Source organism: Haliotis rubra, unplaced genomic scaffold (genome assembly GCF_003918875.1).
Source record: "Haliotis rubra isolate DU_JTF1 unplaced genomic scaffold, ASM391887v1 Scf205, whole genome shotgun sequence".
Lineage (NCBI taxonomy): Eukaryota > Metazoa > Mollusca > Gastropoda > Lepetellida > Haliotidae > Haliotis > Haliotis rubra.
The window spans coordinates 488,644-508,726 of record NW_025766059.1 but is presented as its reverse complement, the minus strand read 5'-3'; the positions used below and the strand labels follow the sequence as shown (position 1 = coordinate 508,726).

Genomic DNA, 20,083 nt, shown 5'->3' with positions numbered 1-20,083 from the left:
GCCAATGGGAGGTCCATCTTACATACGGTATGTAGCACCCAACAGAGTGGGGTGTGTCAGTCAGCTAATTAGAGTTTAGCCTCTCTAGGTAGTTTAGTAATATAAAAGACTGGCAGTTTGATACCTCACATTGTCCTCATGTTCAAGCAGTTTTTATCTTATTTGAAGTTGAATAGCTTGCTCTTGTAATTCGACTTTTTAACACTGAGCAGGATCCAAAAGTTTAAATAGACAAATAACTGATGAAACCATGTTTTCAAAAGGCACACAGACCAAAAGACGTTAAAATATGGTACTTGTTGGTCCCTTCCTGGCGCTCAGCATTAATGGGTACAACAAGGACTGGTTGGCTCTGAGTCAGTATAATGTGTCTGAGTGGGGTATTCATGCTTCACTGCGGCGTGGTATCTCAGTGGGCTAGCACTATAAAACCAGCTTAAGTCTGGGCTAGTACAAGCAGCCAAACATACACATACACATGCATGCACGTTGTCATATGTGCGAAATATTCTCAAGCATGACGTTAAACCCACTTTCACCTCACCTCTTATTACTTTGGGTCTGTGAGGTAGCCTAGTGGTTAAAGTGTTGGCTCGTGACGCCAAAGACCTGGGTTCGATTCCCCACATGGGCACGATTTGAGAAGCCCGTATCTGGTGTCCCCTGCTGTGATATTGCGGGAATATTGCTAAAAGGGACGTAAAACCATAAAACTCATTACTTTGTTTGTTTTCCAGGAAATGAAATCTCTGCGGCACAAGAGCTCGTTGTTCCTCTTCAACATTTCCATCTTCATGTTTGCTGTGTATCTCTTCTTCCGTCACAATGCTTACTGTGAACCTGGAGGTAAGGGCAGATAACTCTATATGAACAACAACATAGCAAATACAAATCTGAAAAAATTCTATTTCAGTCCTCATGAAATCTTCAACTCTTGATGTAAATGATTCCCCTCCGTGATGTTGCTGGAATATTGCTAAAAGCGGCGTAAAACCAAACTGTCAGTCTAACTGATTCTTTACTATAACGGATACTGTGTTTGTTGTACATCACCACATTGAGAGTTCAGCTGTATGATGGCTGTAAAATATCACAGCTGGTCCAGACAATCCAGTGATTAATATTATGAGCAACAATCCACCCCAAGTCACCACATCTGACCACCTGATTGTTTCGGACCCCCTTATGACTAGCATAGGCTGCAGGAGACTATTCTAACCCTGTCTCCCCATTTAACATATCACAACAATGTCCTCACCCAATCTAGTGTGGTGACTGATGACTGAGTTTCTTGTTAGCATTAGGGGCGGTGGGGTAGCCTAATGGTTAAGGCATTGGCTCGTCATGCCGAAGACCCGGGTTCGAATCCCCACATGGGTACAATGTGTGAAGCCCATTTCTGGTGTCCCCTGCCGTGATGTTGCTGAAATATTGCTAAAAGCGGCGTAAAACCAAACTTAGTCAGTCAGTCAGTCTTGTTAGCATTAATGGGTTATTGTTACATGGTCTGTCAATGATGTTCCTAATTTTCAAATTTTGCAATTGCTAAACTTGACAAAACAAAAATTTAATCAGTGTTGTTAGATTGTTTACTCTTAGTTCTGTAGTCACTATAAGCCAAGTTTAGAAAATTGAAAAGAAAACTTAGCTTAAGCAACAAGTTAAATTTGTTGTCAGAAATCAAGCAGTAGCAAAGAAAGTTGTTTGAAATGTCGATGCAACAACATGTTTTAATAATGGTTACTATATGACTAAATACCTCTTGTACTTAAACTATGGTTCAGAGGTTGGTCTTTGGTATTATCCAAAGATCATAGCATCCACACAAACTCCTACCACTTCTGATGGATGCCAGAGTGAGAGTGTGAATATGAGCAGTATATTCCATCTGTATAGAACCAGGGTCCGGTATAACTGTGGCCAGTTCCCTAAACCAATGCATGATGACATCTGCGGATCACAATTTGTATCAATACAATAACTACTGTTTTATAAGTTTCTTGACCCATGTTACATACGCTTGATAGGCTGATCAGATTTGTATACATGGCAGAGCTGGAGTTCTTTATCATATGGCCTGTGACATGTATATTCATACATGTAAAGTAGTGCAGTGAACGGAATACCTAAGCTGATATTGTCCACCTGATCATCATGTGATATTCCTCTTACAACATGCATGTGTAAATGTAACCTTTTGTGTCTGACTGCGCCAACGCTCAAAACTGGGAGATGCTATGAAGTTTTGTTAGTTGTTCCATGCCACTGTCAGTGGTAAACTACATCACAGCGGCCTGTATGTAACGTATGATGTAAAATATATGACAAGGCTGGTTCTGATGAATAGCTGACAGAAATCCAGCCACCATGCTCAAGGGTACAATGTCATCAGTCCTACAGGTCTACACAGGCCAACCCTCCCTCCTTCCTTCCCTGCTCATCAGCTCCAAGGTACAATGTCATCAGTCCTACAGGTCTACACAGGCCAACCTTCCTTCCTTCCTTCCCTTCCCACCAGCCAATGCCATCAGTCCTACAAGCTCACAGTCACCTTCCTTCTTCTTCCTTCCTGGATGTCAGTCACTTGGCTGCAGAGATGTTGGCTGCAGAGGTTGTGTGGTTCAGTGATATATTACCTAATAAAAGGTCCCAGGTCTCTTTTTCTCTTTCATACAAATAGAGTGATAATGTATCATAGTTCATAACAGTAGTGACAATTCTTGGTGATGGTGCTGATGAAGATGGTGATCCCCATTACCCAGTTAGCTCTCTGTTGTTTGCATAAAAACTGATGATGAAAAACATGAAGATTCCAACAGAACAACAACAGGATCCTGAGTAATGACAGGTTTAATCATTTTAAACTGAACAATTTTACGCATTTTACATTTACATACATCACATGTTTTTAGAAGCTGGGAAGTACAATATAGAACAAACTTTATGGATAACAACTTCTTTTATTATCAAGTGCCACGTTTTGATACAGATTCTTGTATCATTGTCAAGCAGTTATCCCTGCTTGACACTTGCTAAATAAAAGAAGTTGTTATCCATAAAGTTTGTTCTATATTGTCACATGTCCTATATAGTCTGTTTGCATTGAAAACCTACTGATGAATGTCAATTTAAACAAAAAAGTAAATCGAATAAGATGAAATTAAGATTGCGAATCCTCATTTGTACTTCTAATTTCACTTTTTTTTATTTACGTTTTTGTTTGAAGTGAAATTCATCGGTACGTTTTCACTGCAAACAGACTATAGTAATAAATGCTTAAAAAGGTACTTGAACATGTATGTCAGTGATGTGAGTTTTTGTGAGGCCTTATTCACTTGAGGCAGAACACAAACAAATACAAATTATATTTTACCAGAAAACTCAGCATTTTACCAGAACTATTAAAACAATGTCTACACTTAAATGTAACAATAACCAATAAAATGGTGATGAGAGTTAAAATATATGGAATATCCAAACAACTATCAGTACCCAGTGGGCATGATATAGAGATTATCAAACAAAACGAGTGGATGGAATATTTTCCTTATTCAACATCCACGAGTTTTGTGATCTATTTATTACACACAGGACGGGAAAACAGTGTGATACATGATGACAAATCAAGCAGACGATGTAAACAAAAGGAAAGGGAGATACTTTATAGATGAAAATAAACAATTAAAAATATTCAATTGGACACCGAAATTGAATTTTAATTATCCACAAACCTAATGATTGTTTGGTTGACATTTCTGGTAAAAATTGCTTGAATGGAGTTGTAATGTTAATTTAAAACATCGAAGTGGCAACAGAAAGTTCAGCATTATGGCGTCACTATCGTTGAATAACCTAGTTTGGTTACACAACATTCGTTGGATAAATTTAAACTGGTTACACAACACCTGTTTCAAATAACCAAAATCGTCTCATAAAGATATTCAGAACACATGTGTAATAAATATAATTATATAGAGATAGACTGTGCATCCCGACTTTTAAAAGTCTGTCAGTACAGTTGGCAGTTTGATAGGTGACCAGGAATGCTTATTGTAGACATTACCTCAGCTTTCTAACATTTTACTTTCATACAACTACCAAACTCAAATTGCTTTGCATTCATCTAGCACTTGTGTGTGAATCAATCTCCATTAGAACAGGTGAAAGAATATAGAAAATAATGTCAATAACAGTTCAGAGAATCATTCTGTAAACCGACAAGCATGTGATAATGGTGTCGATAGGTTTGTGCAATCAACAAGATAAAGTATGTTTACTTTATGAGAAAAGGCTTAGAAATATCCATTGTTAGTTATTGATATTTGATGTCAGGGGTAGGTCAACTCATACCATTCTTCTGAGGTAAATTCGTATTGCAAATACAAGGTACGCGATGCTTCAGCATGGATCTTTAGTGTCCGGCTCTGACATGTTTGTTTAGTTTCTTGATGTCTGAATGGAGAATGGCTGCCGGAGTACTGTGCAATGTCCATACATTCATTCTGCCATGTATTTATAGATAGAGGTTTAACAGTTGGTGTACATGAAGGTTTAGGTCAGATACTTCAAAGCTGAAGTAGTGAGCTGCTTGTGTGTTTGACCATGATGTCTTTTTAACATGTGTGGGACTGAGCAGGGTATTGCCTTCTAATATAATTTCATTGCTCATTTCTTTTCTGAAGTTTAAGGACACGTGAAGATCCGGGGTGGAATAGGTCTTCAGCAACCCATGCTTGCCACAAAAGGTGACTATGCTTGTCGTAAGAGGCGACTAACGGGATCGGGTGGTCAGGCTCACTGACTTGGTTGACACATGTCATCATATCCCAATTGCGTAGATCGATGCTCATGCTGTTGATCACTGGAGTGTCTGGTCCAGACTCGAATATTTACAGACCGCCACCATATAGCTGGAATATTGCTGAGTGAGGTGTAAAACTAAACTAAACTAACTCTTAAGTTGAAGAAACATAGATTATGTTTTCTTTTGACAGTTTGCGTAATTTATTAGTTGACTTTTTTTGTACATCTTGTAGTTATGTTTTAATTTGTATTCGTTATTTCTAAATATTCAGCTGTGTTTTAAGAAATATCCTTTTCCCTTATTTTGTATCTAGGCAAAACAGTTTGTATACCCTCATACCAATGAAGATCCAGGTTAGAATTGGTTTTCAGCACCCCATGCTTGTAAGAGGCGACTAACGGGATTAGGTGGTCAGGCTCACTGACTTGTTTGACACATGTCATCATATCCCAATTGCATAGATCGATGCTCATGCTGTTGATCACTGGAGTGTCTGGTCCAGAATCGATTATTTACAGACCGCCGCCATATAGCTGGAATATTGCTGAGTGCGGCGTTAAACAACAACCAACCAACCATTTTTGTACCCCTCTTCCACTTTCCCTCCCGTTGTCATGGTAACGTTATTATAGAAGATTAACAAGAATGCAAATTTTCTATAGATAAGATCCAGAGAATATTATCACTTGTGCACTATATTAATACTGAATCATTAAGGTGTGACAATGGCATCCCAAAATAGAGCTGTCTGGCCAAACTAAGATATCCTTTCGTCAAACTGTGAAATTGGCACAAAAGCATGTACCATGTTCACAGAAAATGGGGTATTTTGTACACTACATGTATTTGTTTTGCGTGACGTATATTGTATGTAGATGTAGTTTATTCACTGATGAACTGATGTTGTAGGTTACAAATAGAAACAATTCCCAATAATGTGAAATATATGAATCTGCCTACCAAGATTTCAAAAGACAAGTATATCCAGTACATGTATATGAATCTGCCCACCAAGATTTCAAAAGACAAGTATATCCAGTACATGTATATGAATCTGCCCACCAAGATTTCAAAAGACAAGTATATCCAGTGCATGATATGAATCTGCCTACCAAGATTTCAAAAGACAAGTATATCCAGTACATGTATATGAATCTGCCTACCAAGATTTCAAAAGACAAGTATATCCAGTACATGTATATGAATCTATCCTTGTATGTTTGTTTCAAGTACAAGTGAAAAAATAGGTTCTTTAATCATTGAACAGCAAAACAGTAACATGCACTGGGTGCAGGTTGGTTGCATGTTGCAGCTACAGGTTGCACCAGTGGAAGATCTGAATGCTTCAATTTAACCCTGTTATGCTTTGTTTGATGTACAGAATTCAGTAAGCGATACCGTAAACAGGGGTGGAAATAACCCACTGCCCGATGTCGAGTCGATGTGGAAAACGGTTGTATATCAAACTGTATCGCAAACTGTGTGTCCATTTTCAGTTGACTTTCAAAAGATTATACAACTCATGCTTTTTTGCTTGTCTTCTCTTCTTGCTAACATGTTGGCTCCCTTCAATTTAAAATCACTTCAATTAGTTATTTATAAAGCCAGCGGGAACGGTCAACAAGAAAAGCGCCTGTGTCTCCCATTACCACTCATATCCCTTTGCAATAGTGATTATATATTGAATTTAGTCGTTTACAGTTTATCAGGACGCAAGTGATTTGTGCTGCTGCTGATCCTACTTTAATATGATGTACGGCGCCATGTTTATTATATTCACATTGCAGCGCGTACTAATTTATCCAATTCTAGCGTTTGGCAACAGCAGATAGGTCGTTATGCAGAGTCTAGTATGACTGCATACACCGAACCTCGGCCAGTCTACTGCTGTTGGTCAATTCTCCCCCGTGGTGGTTCCACAGAGTGTGGAGAGGTGTGGGATCGAAGTCCGCCATCTCCAAGAAGCATCCTGCTTCCCAGACATCCCATCGCCGCGAGCAGAAGACTAGAGGGTTTTTCTACTACATCTCAAATAACCGGTGACCGCTCCCATCGGTTTTGGGCCTGTATGTGATCAGCCGGTCATCATACCGATGTACATCAAGATTGACCGGCTGCTGCACAGATTGCAGCCTGATGTGTACCAACGCGATATGCCATGATCAGCCCTGAGGGATTCCATCATTACTAACACTAACGAGACGCCGCACACCCAGGGCAGCGCCGAAATTCTGAGGGAAAAATCAACGGTCTACTAGGACTTTCTAACCAGATTGTTCCAGCCGATTTTGACCTCACGATGATCAGCTGATCATCATCCCTCGACGACGCCTACAAGAAATCCACCGGTGATTATTGGCTAACGACATCAGCAGAGATCACCATGCAGCCTGATGCCTCTACACTGATGTCGGACGATTTTCTCCGTGGACCCCTTCATTAACACCGCAGGATAAAGCACCGTAATTTTAATCTCGCCGCGAGACCATCCCAGAAGATACATGATGACAAATTATGAACATCATGGAGGACCAATATCTGCGTAGCAGGGTCCGAAAGTTTTCGCCGGCTCCAACGATACAGCACCCCAGAGGCACCCCCGCCAACGAGCAGCCAGGATGATGTCACCTTCACAAGGAAGTCAATGGACCACCTTGACGAAGGACCTAGATGTACAGCTCTCGCATAAGGCCTTCGCTGGCGAAAGGACCTGATGTACAGCCGGGTTGATGGGCCAGCCTTCGCTGGCGACTTCGTATAAGATCAACCTATAGACAAGTTGATCATCGAGCATCAACTATTCCGCTAAATTTATATTGGTTCTTGTTGAATCCATGACGAGATCGTGATGTTCGCTGGCCTAAATAGATCTTAGAACGACAATTAGACACTTATCACCAGACTTCTCAGAATTCACTTGAATATGATAAGATGATCCATGCCCTACTTTAGGCAAGCGCCAACATCCTATACATCCTGTTAAAACACAGAGGCTGTTCACGGCTAAGCCATATATATATTTATATATATATATATATACATGTCCAGTCAAGTGTTTTTCTGTTAGGCAAACAAATTTGTATATCAAACTGTATCGGTGTCCAGTTGACTTTCCAACGTTAATTATGTTGGTTATTTATAAAATCAACAAGAAAATAGCAGGTATAGTGGAAAAATTATCAGGGCAAGTGATTTTACATGTGCCACTGTACCGGAGTACACTAGCAAGTTTAAAGTTATTTCCACCCCTGCGTAAAATGTGCCTGTGAATGCATGTCCCATTTTCAGCTGATGTTTTAGCACACACAATGATCACAAAAACATTTAAAAGATTATATATGTACAAACTTTACTTGTATAATTCTGTTATATTTCATCACTCATAAAACCCATGGTTCAGACAGAACAAATGAAGAATACGAAATGAAGGTGTGTAATATACTGTACTGTGAGATATAAGATTACGTCTTACAGGAACTCTCTTACTCTACAAACCTTTTTCTGTGAATGTCACCGTGCATCCATAGGGATACAATACCTAGTTTTTCCAAGTTCATTTTATACATTTGTGGGGGCAATGGGGTAGCCTAGTGGTTATAGCGTTCGCTCGTCTCGCCAAAGGCCTGGGTTCGATTTCCCACATGGGTACAATCTGTGAAGCTTATTTCTGGTGTCCCCGTCGTGATGTTGCTGGAATATTGCTAAAAGTGGCGTAAAACCCAACTCACTCACTTATACATTTGTGCATACTGTATGCACACATCTGTCGCATAAAACTCTGACTCAGTTGTGATCTGACAGATATGGTGACCTGGACTGTTGCTCGTGCTGTCAACCACTGGTTTGCTGGGACGTATTAGACATGCGTCACTGCTGTCAACCTGTATGATCTCACTGGAGGCATTGCATGGACAGAAGTGTATACGCACCTGAAACAGTTATAAGCAGATAGATCTTTTAAAACATTCTCTTACTGGTTTAAGAACACCCAGTAGGTTCGACTCAAATTTTCAACTTAAGAATATTTGGCACCTTGAATAAAAGAAATCATCCACAGGACAAGTGCCCTGTGATCTATGATTATGGTACCATAAATTGCTTTCCCTTAGTTGTGACAGGATCTGCTGATCATGGGTTTTCAGGCTAGCAGGGATGGCAATTTTCCGCTGATCCGCGGATTTCCGCTGATTTTATTTCAAATTGATCAATTCGGTGACACAATATTAGGTTTTCAGCTTAAAATAGATTTTTCTTGCCATCCCCGGGCTAGAGTTTTTGATTGATGTTCATGCTGTTGATCCCTGGATTATCTGGTCCAGATCCGAATATGTACAGACTGCCGCCTTATAGCTGGAATATTGCTGAGTGCAGTGTAAAACAAAACTCACTCAGTTACTCCAAGCAACAAGGTACCCCAGTCACTCACTAACAATTAGTTGCCTCTTATGACAAGCATGCGTTAGATGAGGACGGATTCTTTCCCAGAATATGGTATTATTAACTAAAATGGTCATTACAAACTAAAAGCAACTGATTTCATCGTTAAAACCATAGTTTTCTGTACCTGTTAATGTTATGAAATGCAGTGTGTATTTATTTTATTAATATTATTATAGGATATTTATATAGTGCAGGGCTCCAGATAATTTTTCAACATCAGGAGTATGTACTCCTTATTTTTTCAATATAGGAGTACTGGAAAAACTTAAGAGTACATTTAGAGTACTGAATGGAAATTAGTAAACAGTATTCTTGTGTTTCGTTTGGTATATGCACCACAACATTGCAACTCTTGTGTAAACAGGTCAATAAGCAATAAAACAATACTTTTCATATAAATACGTCTGTAAATGATTCGTACACCATTGCTGTGGTGCGTATCTACTACGTTTTCAAAATTTCCCTATCGTATCGTGCATATTTTTTATCCGTACATACGTCGATATGGCCCTTATCTGGAGCCCTGATAGTGCACATATCCTCGTCATAATTATCAATCCTTTATGTTGGTGAATTTCGTTCAGTAGTTTTTTCTTTCTGTTTTTCAGTGTACACTGGTTTTGCTGCGTGTGAATATCTCACAGTCTTAACAAACATAGCTTTCCATTCAACGGCAATATTTGATTTTGAAGACTTCAATCTTGTCTTGGCACAAAGGGATATGGTCAACAAAATAGAGAGAAAACATATTTGAAGAATGTACAGAACCTTTTGTTGTCTATTTATATTTTATCATATTTTAGTCATATTATATTCTATTTTATAATCGGAGATTTTGTTTTAATCATATTTATTACTTTAACAATGTAAATAAATGGTCATATATAGTCATATATACATATTCTTCCAAATATTAGTCATAATCAGCCATATTCTTCCACCTATTAGTCATAATATACAGTAATCTAAATATGATTATCAAGACCTCAGAAAACACATCATAATGGAAATAAAAATTGTCTATGATGTAATCTGCCCTTCAAAATATACCTTGGGAGGTATGATGATGTAATGCTTTTTCAAAAATCCTGAATACCAAGTATGATATGGTGACTTAATACCTGTCAAAGAAAACCAGATAAAACTGGGTAGATATAGGGATGTTTCGAACCCTTTAAAGAACAATTTCGGGGAATTTTTGCCTCACCGTTATGCCCCTCACAAACTTTATGTCTAGATTCTTGGTATATCACAGACACTAAGGATTTAACTGAATCTGCACAGAAGCCAGTGTTGTATGCAGCATATGTCAGTAGAAATTCCCAGGCGATGTTTATATAGATGTAAGGGGTGGTGGGGTAGCCTCGGAGTAAAAGCATTCACTCGTCCCGCCAAAGACCGGGTTCGATTCCCACATGGGTACAATGTGTGGAGACCATTTCTGGTGTCCCCCACCATGATATTGCAGGAATATTGCTAAAAGCAGCATAAGACCAAACTCACTTACTCACTATATATACTAGGACAAACTCGGGTCCGCGATGGCACATCCAGACCGGCACATCCGACGAGTTCACCAAAGAAACCGCTTTCAGACAGCAGCAGACTCACCTCTAAACACCGTAGGACGTAAAGGACGCCTCATCAGCGCCATGACAGTCATTTGACGTCTGCAGGCTGTGGCACTAAGGGGCCATATCGGGAAACGTCATTATGCAACGTCGAGTCAACAGACTCCTGTTTGCACAGCAACATAGCCTCCAACCACCATGAATCTCCAACCAGTGGGTGTTTTTCAATGGGTCCTGGTTCTGTGTGTCATTTGCAGATGGCAGACAACGTTTAAAGGCAGCAACATGAACATGAGCTTGGTCGCCGGATTCATCAATGGCAACGTCAACGTCAGCCAAACAACGTCGCTGAGTTGACCCTGGCTTTACAACAGTAGTGGCAGAACCTCCCCCAAGCACCTGTTCGACGTTTGTGCGAATCCATGCCACGTCGACTCCGTGCATGTGTACAGGCTCAGGGAGGTCACACTCACTACTGACGGACGTAAGGGGGGTCTGTGTGTGACGCTGGACTTGTTAGTCATAACTCGTGCAATCATTTTTTATGAAAAGCAAGCACAATGAAATTTTCAACATATTTGTAGAACAATTTCCATCCAAGTATTGTTGTTTGTTAAGTTTTCCTCATTTGAATTTGGTTTGTGTTTTCAATGTGTGTCAGTATAGATGCAACTAATGTCATGGTTCTGAGAGACATGACATGTCATGAAAGATCTTTAGTTCTTAGTTTTACATCATTGCATAAATTGAATTGTTTAAAAAAATCCCACACTTCTGCTACTGAATAACAGTTAATACTAAATTGAATGTCAAGGTCACTTGGCTGTAATCCTCAGTGCTAACAAACCTATGCCTTCTTGTCAGATTATTTGAGCTTCTGATATAACTTGATGGATGCATTTAGTACAGAATTCATCATGAAATTGTCTTCCATTGATGGGGCGGTGGGGTAGCCTAGTGGTTAAAGCGTTGGCTCGTCACGCCAAAGACCCGGGCTTGAATCCCTACATGGGTACAATGTGTGAAGCCCATTTCTGGTGTCCCCTGCCGTGATGTTGCTGGAATATTGCCAAAAGCGGGGTAAAGCCAAACTCAGTCAGTCAGTCTTTCATTGATTATCCGCTACTCACAAGTAATGAGTAATGAAACATAGCTGGAAATATGAATAAAAGGGTATTTGTGTAATTAACTTGATTACGGTATTTGAATGATTAACTTGATTATGAATAATATTTGATACCATGTATCCAAACTCCATTTTATTGTCCCTCATTTCTTCAGACAAGGATCATTGATGCTGTTTGTGCCCTTCTTCCTTCTTTCCTGCAATCGTTTAAACAATTGTCAAACATTATCTTATTAAAATACTCCCGATATTTTTAACAATTTAGATACAAATTTAATGATTAATTTAGTGTTGCATATGAGGTGTTGAAGTTACTGCATTTTGTACTTTCTCTTTAGACACCTGATAGCTGCTGCTTATGATAAAAGCATCAATCCATTTGTAATCCCTTTTGCTCTTAATATTGTATGGCTCAGGGAATTAAAGCTTTTCGCTAGAATAGATGAAATCTCAAGGCCAAGAAACTTGCGATGTCATTATCCCGTTTTTTATGGGGCATTTTGCTGCGGGTGTCTGTCAGCACATTTGTCTTTTCGAGACAGAACTCTAAAACCGTTCAATGTTTCTTCACCAAACTTGGCACATACATGGATCTGGTGGTGTACTGGTGCCTTTTGGTAGTTTTGGAATTCTGAATAAAATATTTTTGGCATTTCCATGGGAACAAGTTCGACTTAGACTGAAATTAGTGGTAGTGCTCTTTTCCGGATCAGAACTCTAAAACCGTTCACTATTTCTTCACCAAACTTGGCACATAGATTGGTCTGGTGGTGTACTGGTGCCTTTTGGTAGTTTGGGAATTCTGAATTAAATATTTTTGGCCTTTTCATGGCAACAAGTTCGACTTAGACTGAAATTAGTGGTAGTGCTCTTTTCCGGATCAGAACTCTAAAACCGTTTACTATTTCTTCACCAAACTTGGCACATAGATAGATCTGGTAGTGTACTTGTGCCTTTGGTAGTTTGGGATTTCTGAATAAAATATTTTTGGCATTTCCATGGCAACAAGTTCGACTTACACTGAAATTGGTGATAGTGCTCCTTCCTGGAGCAGAACTTTAAAAACCATTCAATACTCTCCTTCCACTTTTCTATATACACACTAAATATTTGACATAATCATAACTCGTAGACATAATCATGAAGAGTATTTTGCCATTGCGGGGGATATTGATGACTTTGTCTTGTTGTTGTTATTTTTACAGTAAAGTCAAATGTACATGATCTATACATGCATCCTAGTATGTGAGCTGTGGTTTAGTTAAGACCATGTATTTTTGTAGTAGCCTGGCTATTTTAGCTTTTTACCCTGCAGAGTATTAGTCCACATGTTGTTGTTAGTGGAGTCTGATCCTGTATCAGGATCAGATATTAATCAAAGATGGACGCTGCTCCATAACTGGGTGCTTGTGCCAATCTAGGTCTACTCCCTCAATTCTGTGCCTTCTCAATGTTTGCATTTGTCAGAACTGAACTTGGTGCACATTGAAACAATTGCTTTTTATAGTTAAATATATTGCTCAGGAACAAATAGCTGAATTTAGCATTTTTAATTCACTCATGAGTAATCTGTTTAACCTTAGTATATTTCATAAGCTAAATACATGCTAAAAATGCTTAAAATTGGGCATTTCCATTTTGAGCAATAAAGGGCCCTATCCAACAGTTTCATTGGCAGGGTCTGCCAATTTAGCTCAAACCTAGAAACCCTTTAATCTGATAAGCATTCCTACCAATACATTCATCTGTTATAACATGGTATGGACTGTGTGTAAGCCATCCAGCTGACCACAAGTATTAACTAGGTTCTGAAATCAAGAGTTGAGCAAATATTTCCAGCCTTAACAGCTCATAGCCCACCTCCCTGCTTTCAGACTGTTGTACAAGGTTACATGACCCAGAGCCATCACGCTGAATGTCAGATAGTGATATAAAATCAACAAAATAGATGAAAAGCCACAACAGACTGTAGATGTTATTTTGTCAGATAGTAAATATAAGGACTAAATTTTTTACTTCAGAATGGTGTTTTACACAAGCCATTTCTGGTCTTAAGTGCTATGGATAATGCTTATCATCTTTCTTTATAAAAAAGCTATACTACACTAAAAATATTTCAGTGCAAAGCAATTAGCAGAAACAGTCCATCATCAATATTTGCCTTTGCACTAACTTTAACACAGAGATTCTCCCACCCAGGTAACCAAGAGTTCAGGGCATTTACCATGATAGAATGGAAATATGGTCACCTGTACCATCAAGGGATGAAACTGGATAAGATGAAACATTTTAGATTATTTTGTTTACAAACTGAAGTGAGCAAAGCCCACATCATGCTCGAAAATATAACAAAAACATAGTTTCATGTTATTTTTATTTGTCTGGCTCTATGAGGGGCAAGGGAGGTTGCCTTTGTTGAAAATAGAAATTACTAGTTCTGACAGATATTTTGTCTGCCTTGTGAGGCAGTTCTGATGGACATAGTTCTGAGCTGAACTGATGATGGTTGTATTGTGGCAAAACTTAACTATCCTCAGCAGATTACCTTGTTTTGTCCGGACGCTTGTGTTTTCTCAAATTTTGTCAGGACAAACAAATTTCTGGATATCTGTATTTCAGTAACCTCCCTTACCCAAATTCTACAGAAGCTTAAAACCTATTATATCATGCCTTAAGATCAGTAATGTGAATGTTGTTGAACTAAAATATTCTGTTAGTGTGTGTGGTCACTCACAAGTTTGTTGAACAGTATTGAATGAAATTTTAAATGAAATTAACAAAACAAATCAAAAAAGGCAGTCCAGTTATAAAATGAATACTTTTATAACCAGCATGTGTAATATCAGGTTTAGTGATCGCAGCGATCTCATAATACCCGTACTTTAGATGTTGGATGTCAGGTGATGAATTATTAAACAAATGTAGTTGCTGGCCAGTAAGAGGGACACAATTGTATGTATTTAGTACTGTTGGTAATTGAAATACAGTGTCCATATATTATAACATTTCTGGATAAATGAAGCATTTTTTGAAGAATATGTTGCATTTCACTTAAATATCATCCTATCGGTGTCATGTCCTTATACCTGGGATCCACATAAGCTGGGTTCTACTGTATACAACGGCTGTAACGATTTGGTTCTATTCATCGAAAATCGAATCTGACACATTAGTTTTGATTTTCAATAACCATTATCACTATTTCTATTCCATATTTGAATACCTATTTAAATTATATCCACACAACCAGAACGTAATTTTGATTCCAACTCAAACAGAAACGAGCGCTGAAATAAGGCGAAATGTGATTGGTTGACACCGGGCTAATTATCCAATGAGAATTTTTGTTAGAAGACATTGCCAATTTGATGATGGATTTCACTCTAAAAAAGCAGACTCTGAGAGTTTAATGAAATCTGATGTTTTTACTTGTATGAAGAATTGAATTGAAAATGATCGAATCGAGTGTCCAATATCGAAAATCGAATTGAGGTCTGGGTGAATGGTTGCAGCCCTACTGAATACAGACATGGGTTTTCAAGAAGGCTGTTAGGACATAATCTCTTTGTCAGTAATTATCACTGTTTGTTGTTGCCATTAATTGTTGCCTCTTCCGTGTCTTCAAATGTTGATTCTATTGTTACTTTCATGAGATGAAAATGAAAAAAAGGAAATCATGACGTATATTTACAATTTTTGTTATCAGTTTGACAGTATGTTTGATTCTTGTTTCGTACTTTTTGTATTTGAACTGTTCATATTTTTTCCAGTTCAGTTCTACAGTTGTAGTTCACCTGACCATACTAGTCACTTAGCCTGCTTTTATGTATCTCACTGGAACAGATTACTTCAGACACCCCAAACACCAGGTTATCTCCCCTGACACCCACAACACCAGATTATCTCCCCTGACACCCAAAGCACCAGGTTATCTCCCCTGACACCCCAAACACCAGGTTATCTCCCCTGACACCCCAAAACACCAGGTTATCTCCCCTGACACCCAAAGCACCAGGTTATCTCCCCTGACACCCAAAACACCAGGTTATCTCCCCTGACACCCCAAACACCAGGTTATCTCCCCGGACACCGAAAACACCAAGTTATCTCCAGGGAGACACCAATACACCAGGTTATCTCCAGGGAGACACCAATACACCAGGTTATCTCCAGGGACACACCAATACACCAGGTTATCTCCAGGGACACCCAATACACCAGGTTATGTCCCCTGACACACCAATACACCAGGTTATGTCCCCTGACACACCAATACACCAGGTTATGTCCCCTGACACCCAATACACAAAGTTATCTCACCTGACATTCAATTCACCAGGTTATCTCCAGGGACACCCAATACAACAGGTTATCTCCAGGGACACCCAATACACCAGGTTATCTCCCCTGACACCCAATACACCAGGTTATCTCACACCAATACACAGGTTATGTCCCCTGACACCACCAGGTTATCTCACCTGACATCCAGTTATCTCCAGGGACACCCAATACAACAGGTTATCTCCAGGGACACACCAGGTTATCTCCAGGGACACCAGGTTATCTCCAGGGACACCCAATACACCAGGTTATCTCCAGGGACACCGATACACCAGGTTATCTCCAGGGACACCCAATACACCAGGTTATCTCCAGGGACACCCAATACACCAGGTTATCTCCAGGGACACCCAATACACCAGGTTATCTCCAGGGACACCCAATACACCAGTCTATCTCCCGGGAGACACCAAATCTTAATGAATGGAAAACCGGTTTGTCAGTTATATTTGGTAGATTAGCATGTAGCATGATAGGCAACCATATTGCCAACTGTATAACTGTCCCACCCTTTTGTATGAAGTTTCCTTGTGGAGCTGACAGTACTCAAAAGTTGCCTTGATTATCTGTGTGCGAGGTCCAATCATGAAGTGTACCCAGTGCTATAGTTGTTGTATTTTTCAAACATTACATATTTAGCTATATTTAATCACTGTCACTGCCTTAATCACTGTTAACAGTGAAAGGTAGGTTAAAGTATTCTATGTCAGTGTTATGTGATCAGATCATGTAAGAGACTATTGCAATAAGAATGCATGAATATTATTTTTGTTATTATTCACATGGGAATAAACATATTGGAAATGATCTTGGTGTTCACTGTATTTATCCACACATCCCAGCAGAACACCAGACACATGTCCTAAGGGCAACTCTACTTACAGGAGCTTGTCCATGTGTTGACACTCGTCCTAACTGCAACTCAGCTTATAGGACTTTGTCCAATTACAGACATGTCCTAGGGCTTACTAGGACTTTGGACCATGTCCAATTACAGACACATCCTAAGGGCAACTCTACTTACATTGTCCACAGACACATATGGGCAACTCTACTTACAGGACCTTGTCTAAGTCCTAAGGGCAACTCTACTTACAGGACCTTGTCCAATTACAGACACATGTCCTAAGGGCAACTCTACTTACAGGACCTTGTCCAATTACAGACACATGTCCTAAGGGCAACTCTACTTACAGGACCTTGTCCAATTACAGACACATGTCCTAAGGGCAACTCTACTTACAGGACCTTGTCCAATTACAGACACATGTCCTAAGGGCAACTCTACTTACAGGACTTTGTCCAATTACTGGGCAACTCTACTTACAGGACTTTGTCCAATTACAGACACATGTCCTAAGGGCAACTCTACTTACAGGACCTGTCCAATTACAGACACATGTCCTAAGGGCAACTCTACTAATAGGACCTTGTCACTGTGACACATGTCCTAAGGGCAACTCTTTACAGCCCCAGACACCAGTTCTGTGTAAAGAATCATGTCCTGCACATTATGGACCTTTATAAACACATACACAATACTAATAATCCAGTACATAAGGGCAACTCATGATAAAGATACATTCATCATGTACTCAGACATACAAAATATTTGTCTAATTACTGTATTGGATAATATTCCTGTTAGAGGTGTTGCATTACAGACACAGTGTGAGGAAGAAATGACACAGTTGAGGGAAGAAATGACTTCGATAATCACAGAGACAGTATCGATCAGTTTACACAGCAATGAAATGACGTCTCAGTCACACCCAAAAAAATGACTGAAGGTGTTTTGGAACCATCTTAGAACAGGGCCCCAGCTTTGTGTTGCTTGTCTACAGTGGGGCCCTTGTTAGAAGAGCTTCCCAGAACCTTGTCTCTTGACTTGAGAGGTGCCATAACCCAGAGCTGCCAACCCATACGATTTTATCGTATTCATTACGAAAAAACAACACAAAATACGCGACTACGATAGCACTTAAACTATACGAATTTAAAAGAAAACACACATTAAATTAACTTAGGAAATAGCATACGTACCATACACAATAAATTTCGACCACATATTCAGTAACAAGCTATATGTAGATACTGACTACTGATTTAGGTGCATACAATGTTACTTACAAGAATACCTGTATATTTCTTTATTAATTATGAAAATTCTTTGGAAAAGTTAATACTTATTTTGGCCAACAAAATACTGATTATTGCATTCATTTTTGGCCAAAATACCAACTGGCTAAATTGGGGTTGGCATCTCTGCATCACCTGGTGGTCAGATTGGGTGACTTGTCTGAATCTAGTTGTATCCTGGTACATGAGACCCAAATAATATCAATCACTGGTTTATAGAACACCCAATATATTAAAATATTAAATTGAAGTATTTACCACCCAAATTTTTCATCTATTACCATTTGTCAGATGTTGTTTTAAATAAAGCATTTGGCTGCAGCCATAATATCTTCATGCAGTTCCCTGTGAACATTACTAACATCCACTCTTGTGTTGCAGCCTACTCTTGGTTTGCTCTGTGTGAATACCTCATCGTCATCTCCAATGTGTGCTTCCACAGCACCATGATCCTTGATTTCAACACCTACTCCATGGCTGTGGTCAACCTGGAACCACTGACAGCTCGCAGCTCATATCTGGATGTGTGACTTCACTATGGTGGTCCCTACACTTTGTGTGTGTGTGTGTCTGTTTGTCTGTCTGTCTGTTGGAAGAGGGATGGATGGGTTCATGGGTGGCCAAGTGACCAAGTTACTGCTACTTTTCTGAAGAGTTGGATTTCCTTTGAAGTGCCAGAATCTGCTGATTTGTCAGATCTGAATAGTGATGTTGCAACTCCTAGCAGCTGCTGAGTGATGTTAATACTAGGTGGGTTCTGAACAAAGATGGTGAGACTAGCTAGGCCTGGAGAATGCTCACAAGACTATTGGGATAAGGATTCATCATGCGGGTTCTTCTTCCAGATCTATGTATATTCCATGTGTGATATTTGTTTGTATGAAAGGAATCATTCTTAAAGTTTTACATTGCATGCAAGGTTCAGTCTGACACCAGTTTCAGTCTGACACAAGTTTCTGGCTGACACAAGCTTCAGATTGACAGAAGTTTCAGGCCGACACAAGGGCAGCTGTTTTTGGCCTGTGTGTCCACATCTGTGATATTGCGCATCCCTAAGAGTCTCACGTTACATGTCAGTGTTCATGTTTTCTTTAAGCAGCATGTTTCAGTGTTAGCTTGATTTACAAAATTTTAAAATACATTTGCAGCAAATTTTATCAGAATGTGATAAAGATGAATAGTTTTTCACAAAACCTGACCTTTATATACTTAAGGCTTTGTGATTTTTTATTTTGACCATTTTCATTGTATCAAGTTTTCATTTTAAGACAATCCCTATACTGCAAACTTCAATATGTATCTGACTGTGCCACTCGTGAACATATCAACTTTGCCAGACCACGAGATGAAATATACATGTTATTTGACAACATTAACAAAATATTCTATTTACTATATTTTGATCATTGTTTATAAATGAGCGGGACATCGAGTAACTCTTTAATCAGAAAGTAGTTCCAGGCAAAAGTGAAATAACATGTTTTTCTACACAGTGAAAATACCATTTTTATTTTCACCAATATTTACAGTATTTCACCCTTAAGAATATAATAAATGAACATATTACATGCATGTAATAAATGAGTTTAGTTTTACGCCGCACTCAGCAATATTCCAGCTATACGGCGGTGGTCTGTAAATAATTGAGTCTGGACCAGA

The 20,083-nt window shown here is 39.1% G+C and overlaps 1 protein-coding gene and 2 long non-coding RNA genes across 4 annotated transcripts in view; 2 read left to right on the top strand and 1 right to left on the bottom strand.

Moving 5' to 3' along the window:
- Positions 1-8,565, bottom strand: part of LOC124276066 — a 23,014-nt gene extending 14,449 nt beyond the window's left edge. The window contains exons 1-2 of the long non-coding RNA XR_006898405.1: positions 8,555-8,565; positions 6,084-6,088 (exon numbers count right to left, since the gene is read on the bottom strand). This is a non-coding gene — a long non-coding RNA (uncharacterized LOC124276066). The remainder of the gene's footprint in view (positions 1-6,083; positions 6,089-8,554) is intronic.
- Positions 1-20,083, top strand: part of LOC124276064 (post-GPI attachment to proteins factor 2-like) — a 25,770-nt gene extending 5,687 nt beyond the window's left edge. Inside the window, exons 4-5 of one of the 2 annotated variants that reach the window (XM_046711704.1) lie at positions 738-846; positions 18,806-20,083. In XM_046711704.1, coding sequence (XP_046567660.1) covers positions 738-846; positions 18,806-18,954 — 258 coding nt within the window. In that variant the 3' untranslated portion in view covers positions 18,955-20,083. Of the gene's footprint in view, positions 1-737; positions 847-9,852; positions 10,007-18,805 lie in introns of those variants that run through there. The other variant, XM_046711705.1, reaches the window with a different exon arrangement.
- On the top strand, positions 13,066-16,428 carry LOC124276065. The gene is made up of 3 exons (XR_006898404.1): positions 13,066-16,103; positions 16,223-16,367; positions 16,413-16,428. It is a non-coding gene; the product is annotated as an uncharacterized LOC124276065 (long non-coding RNA).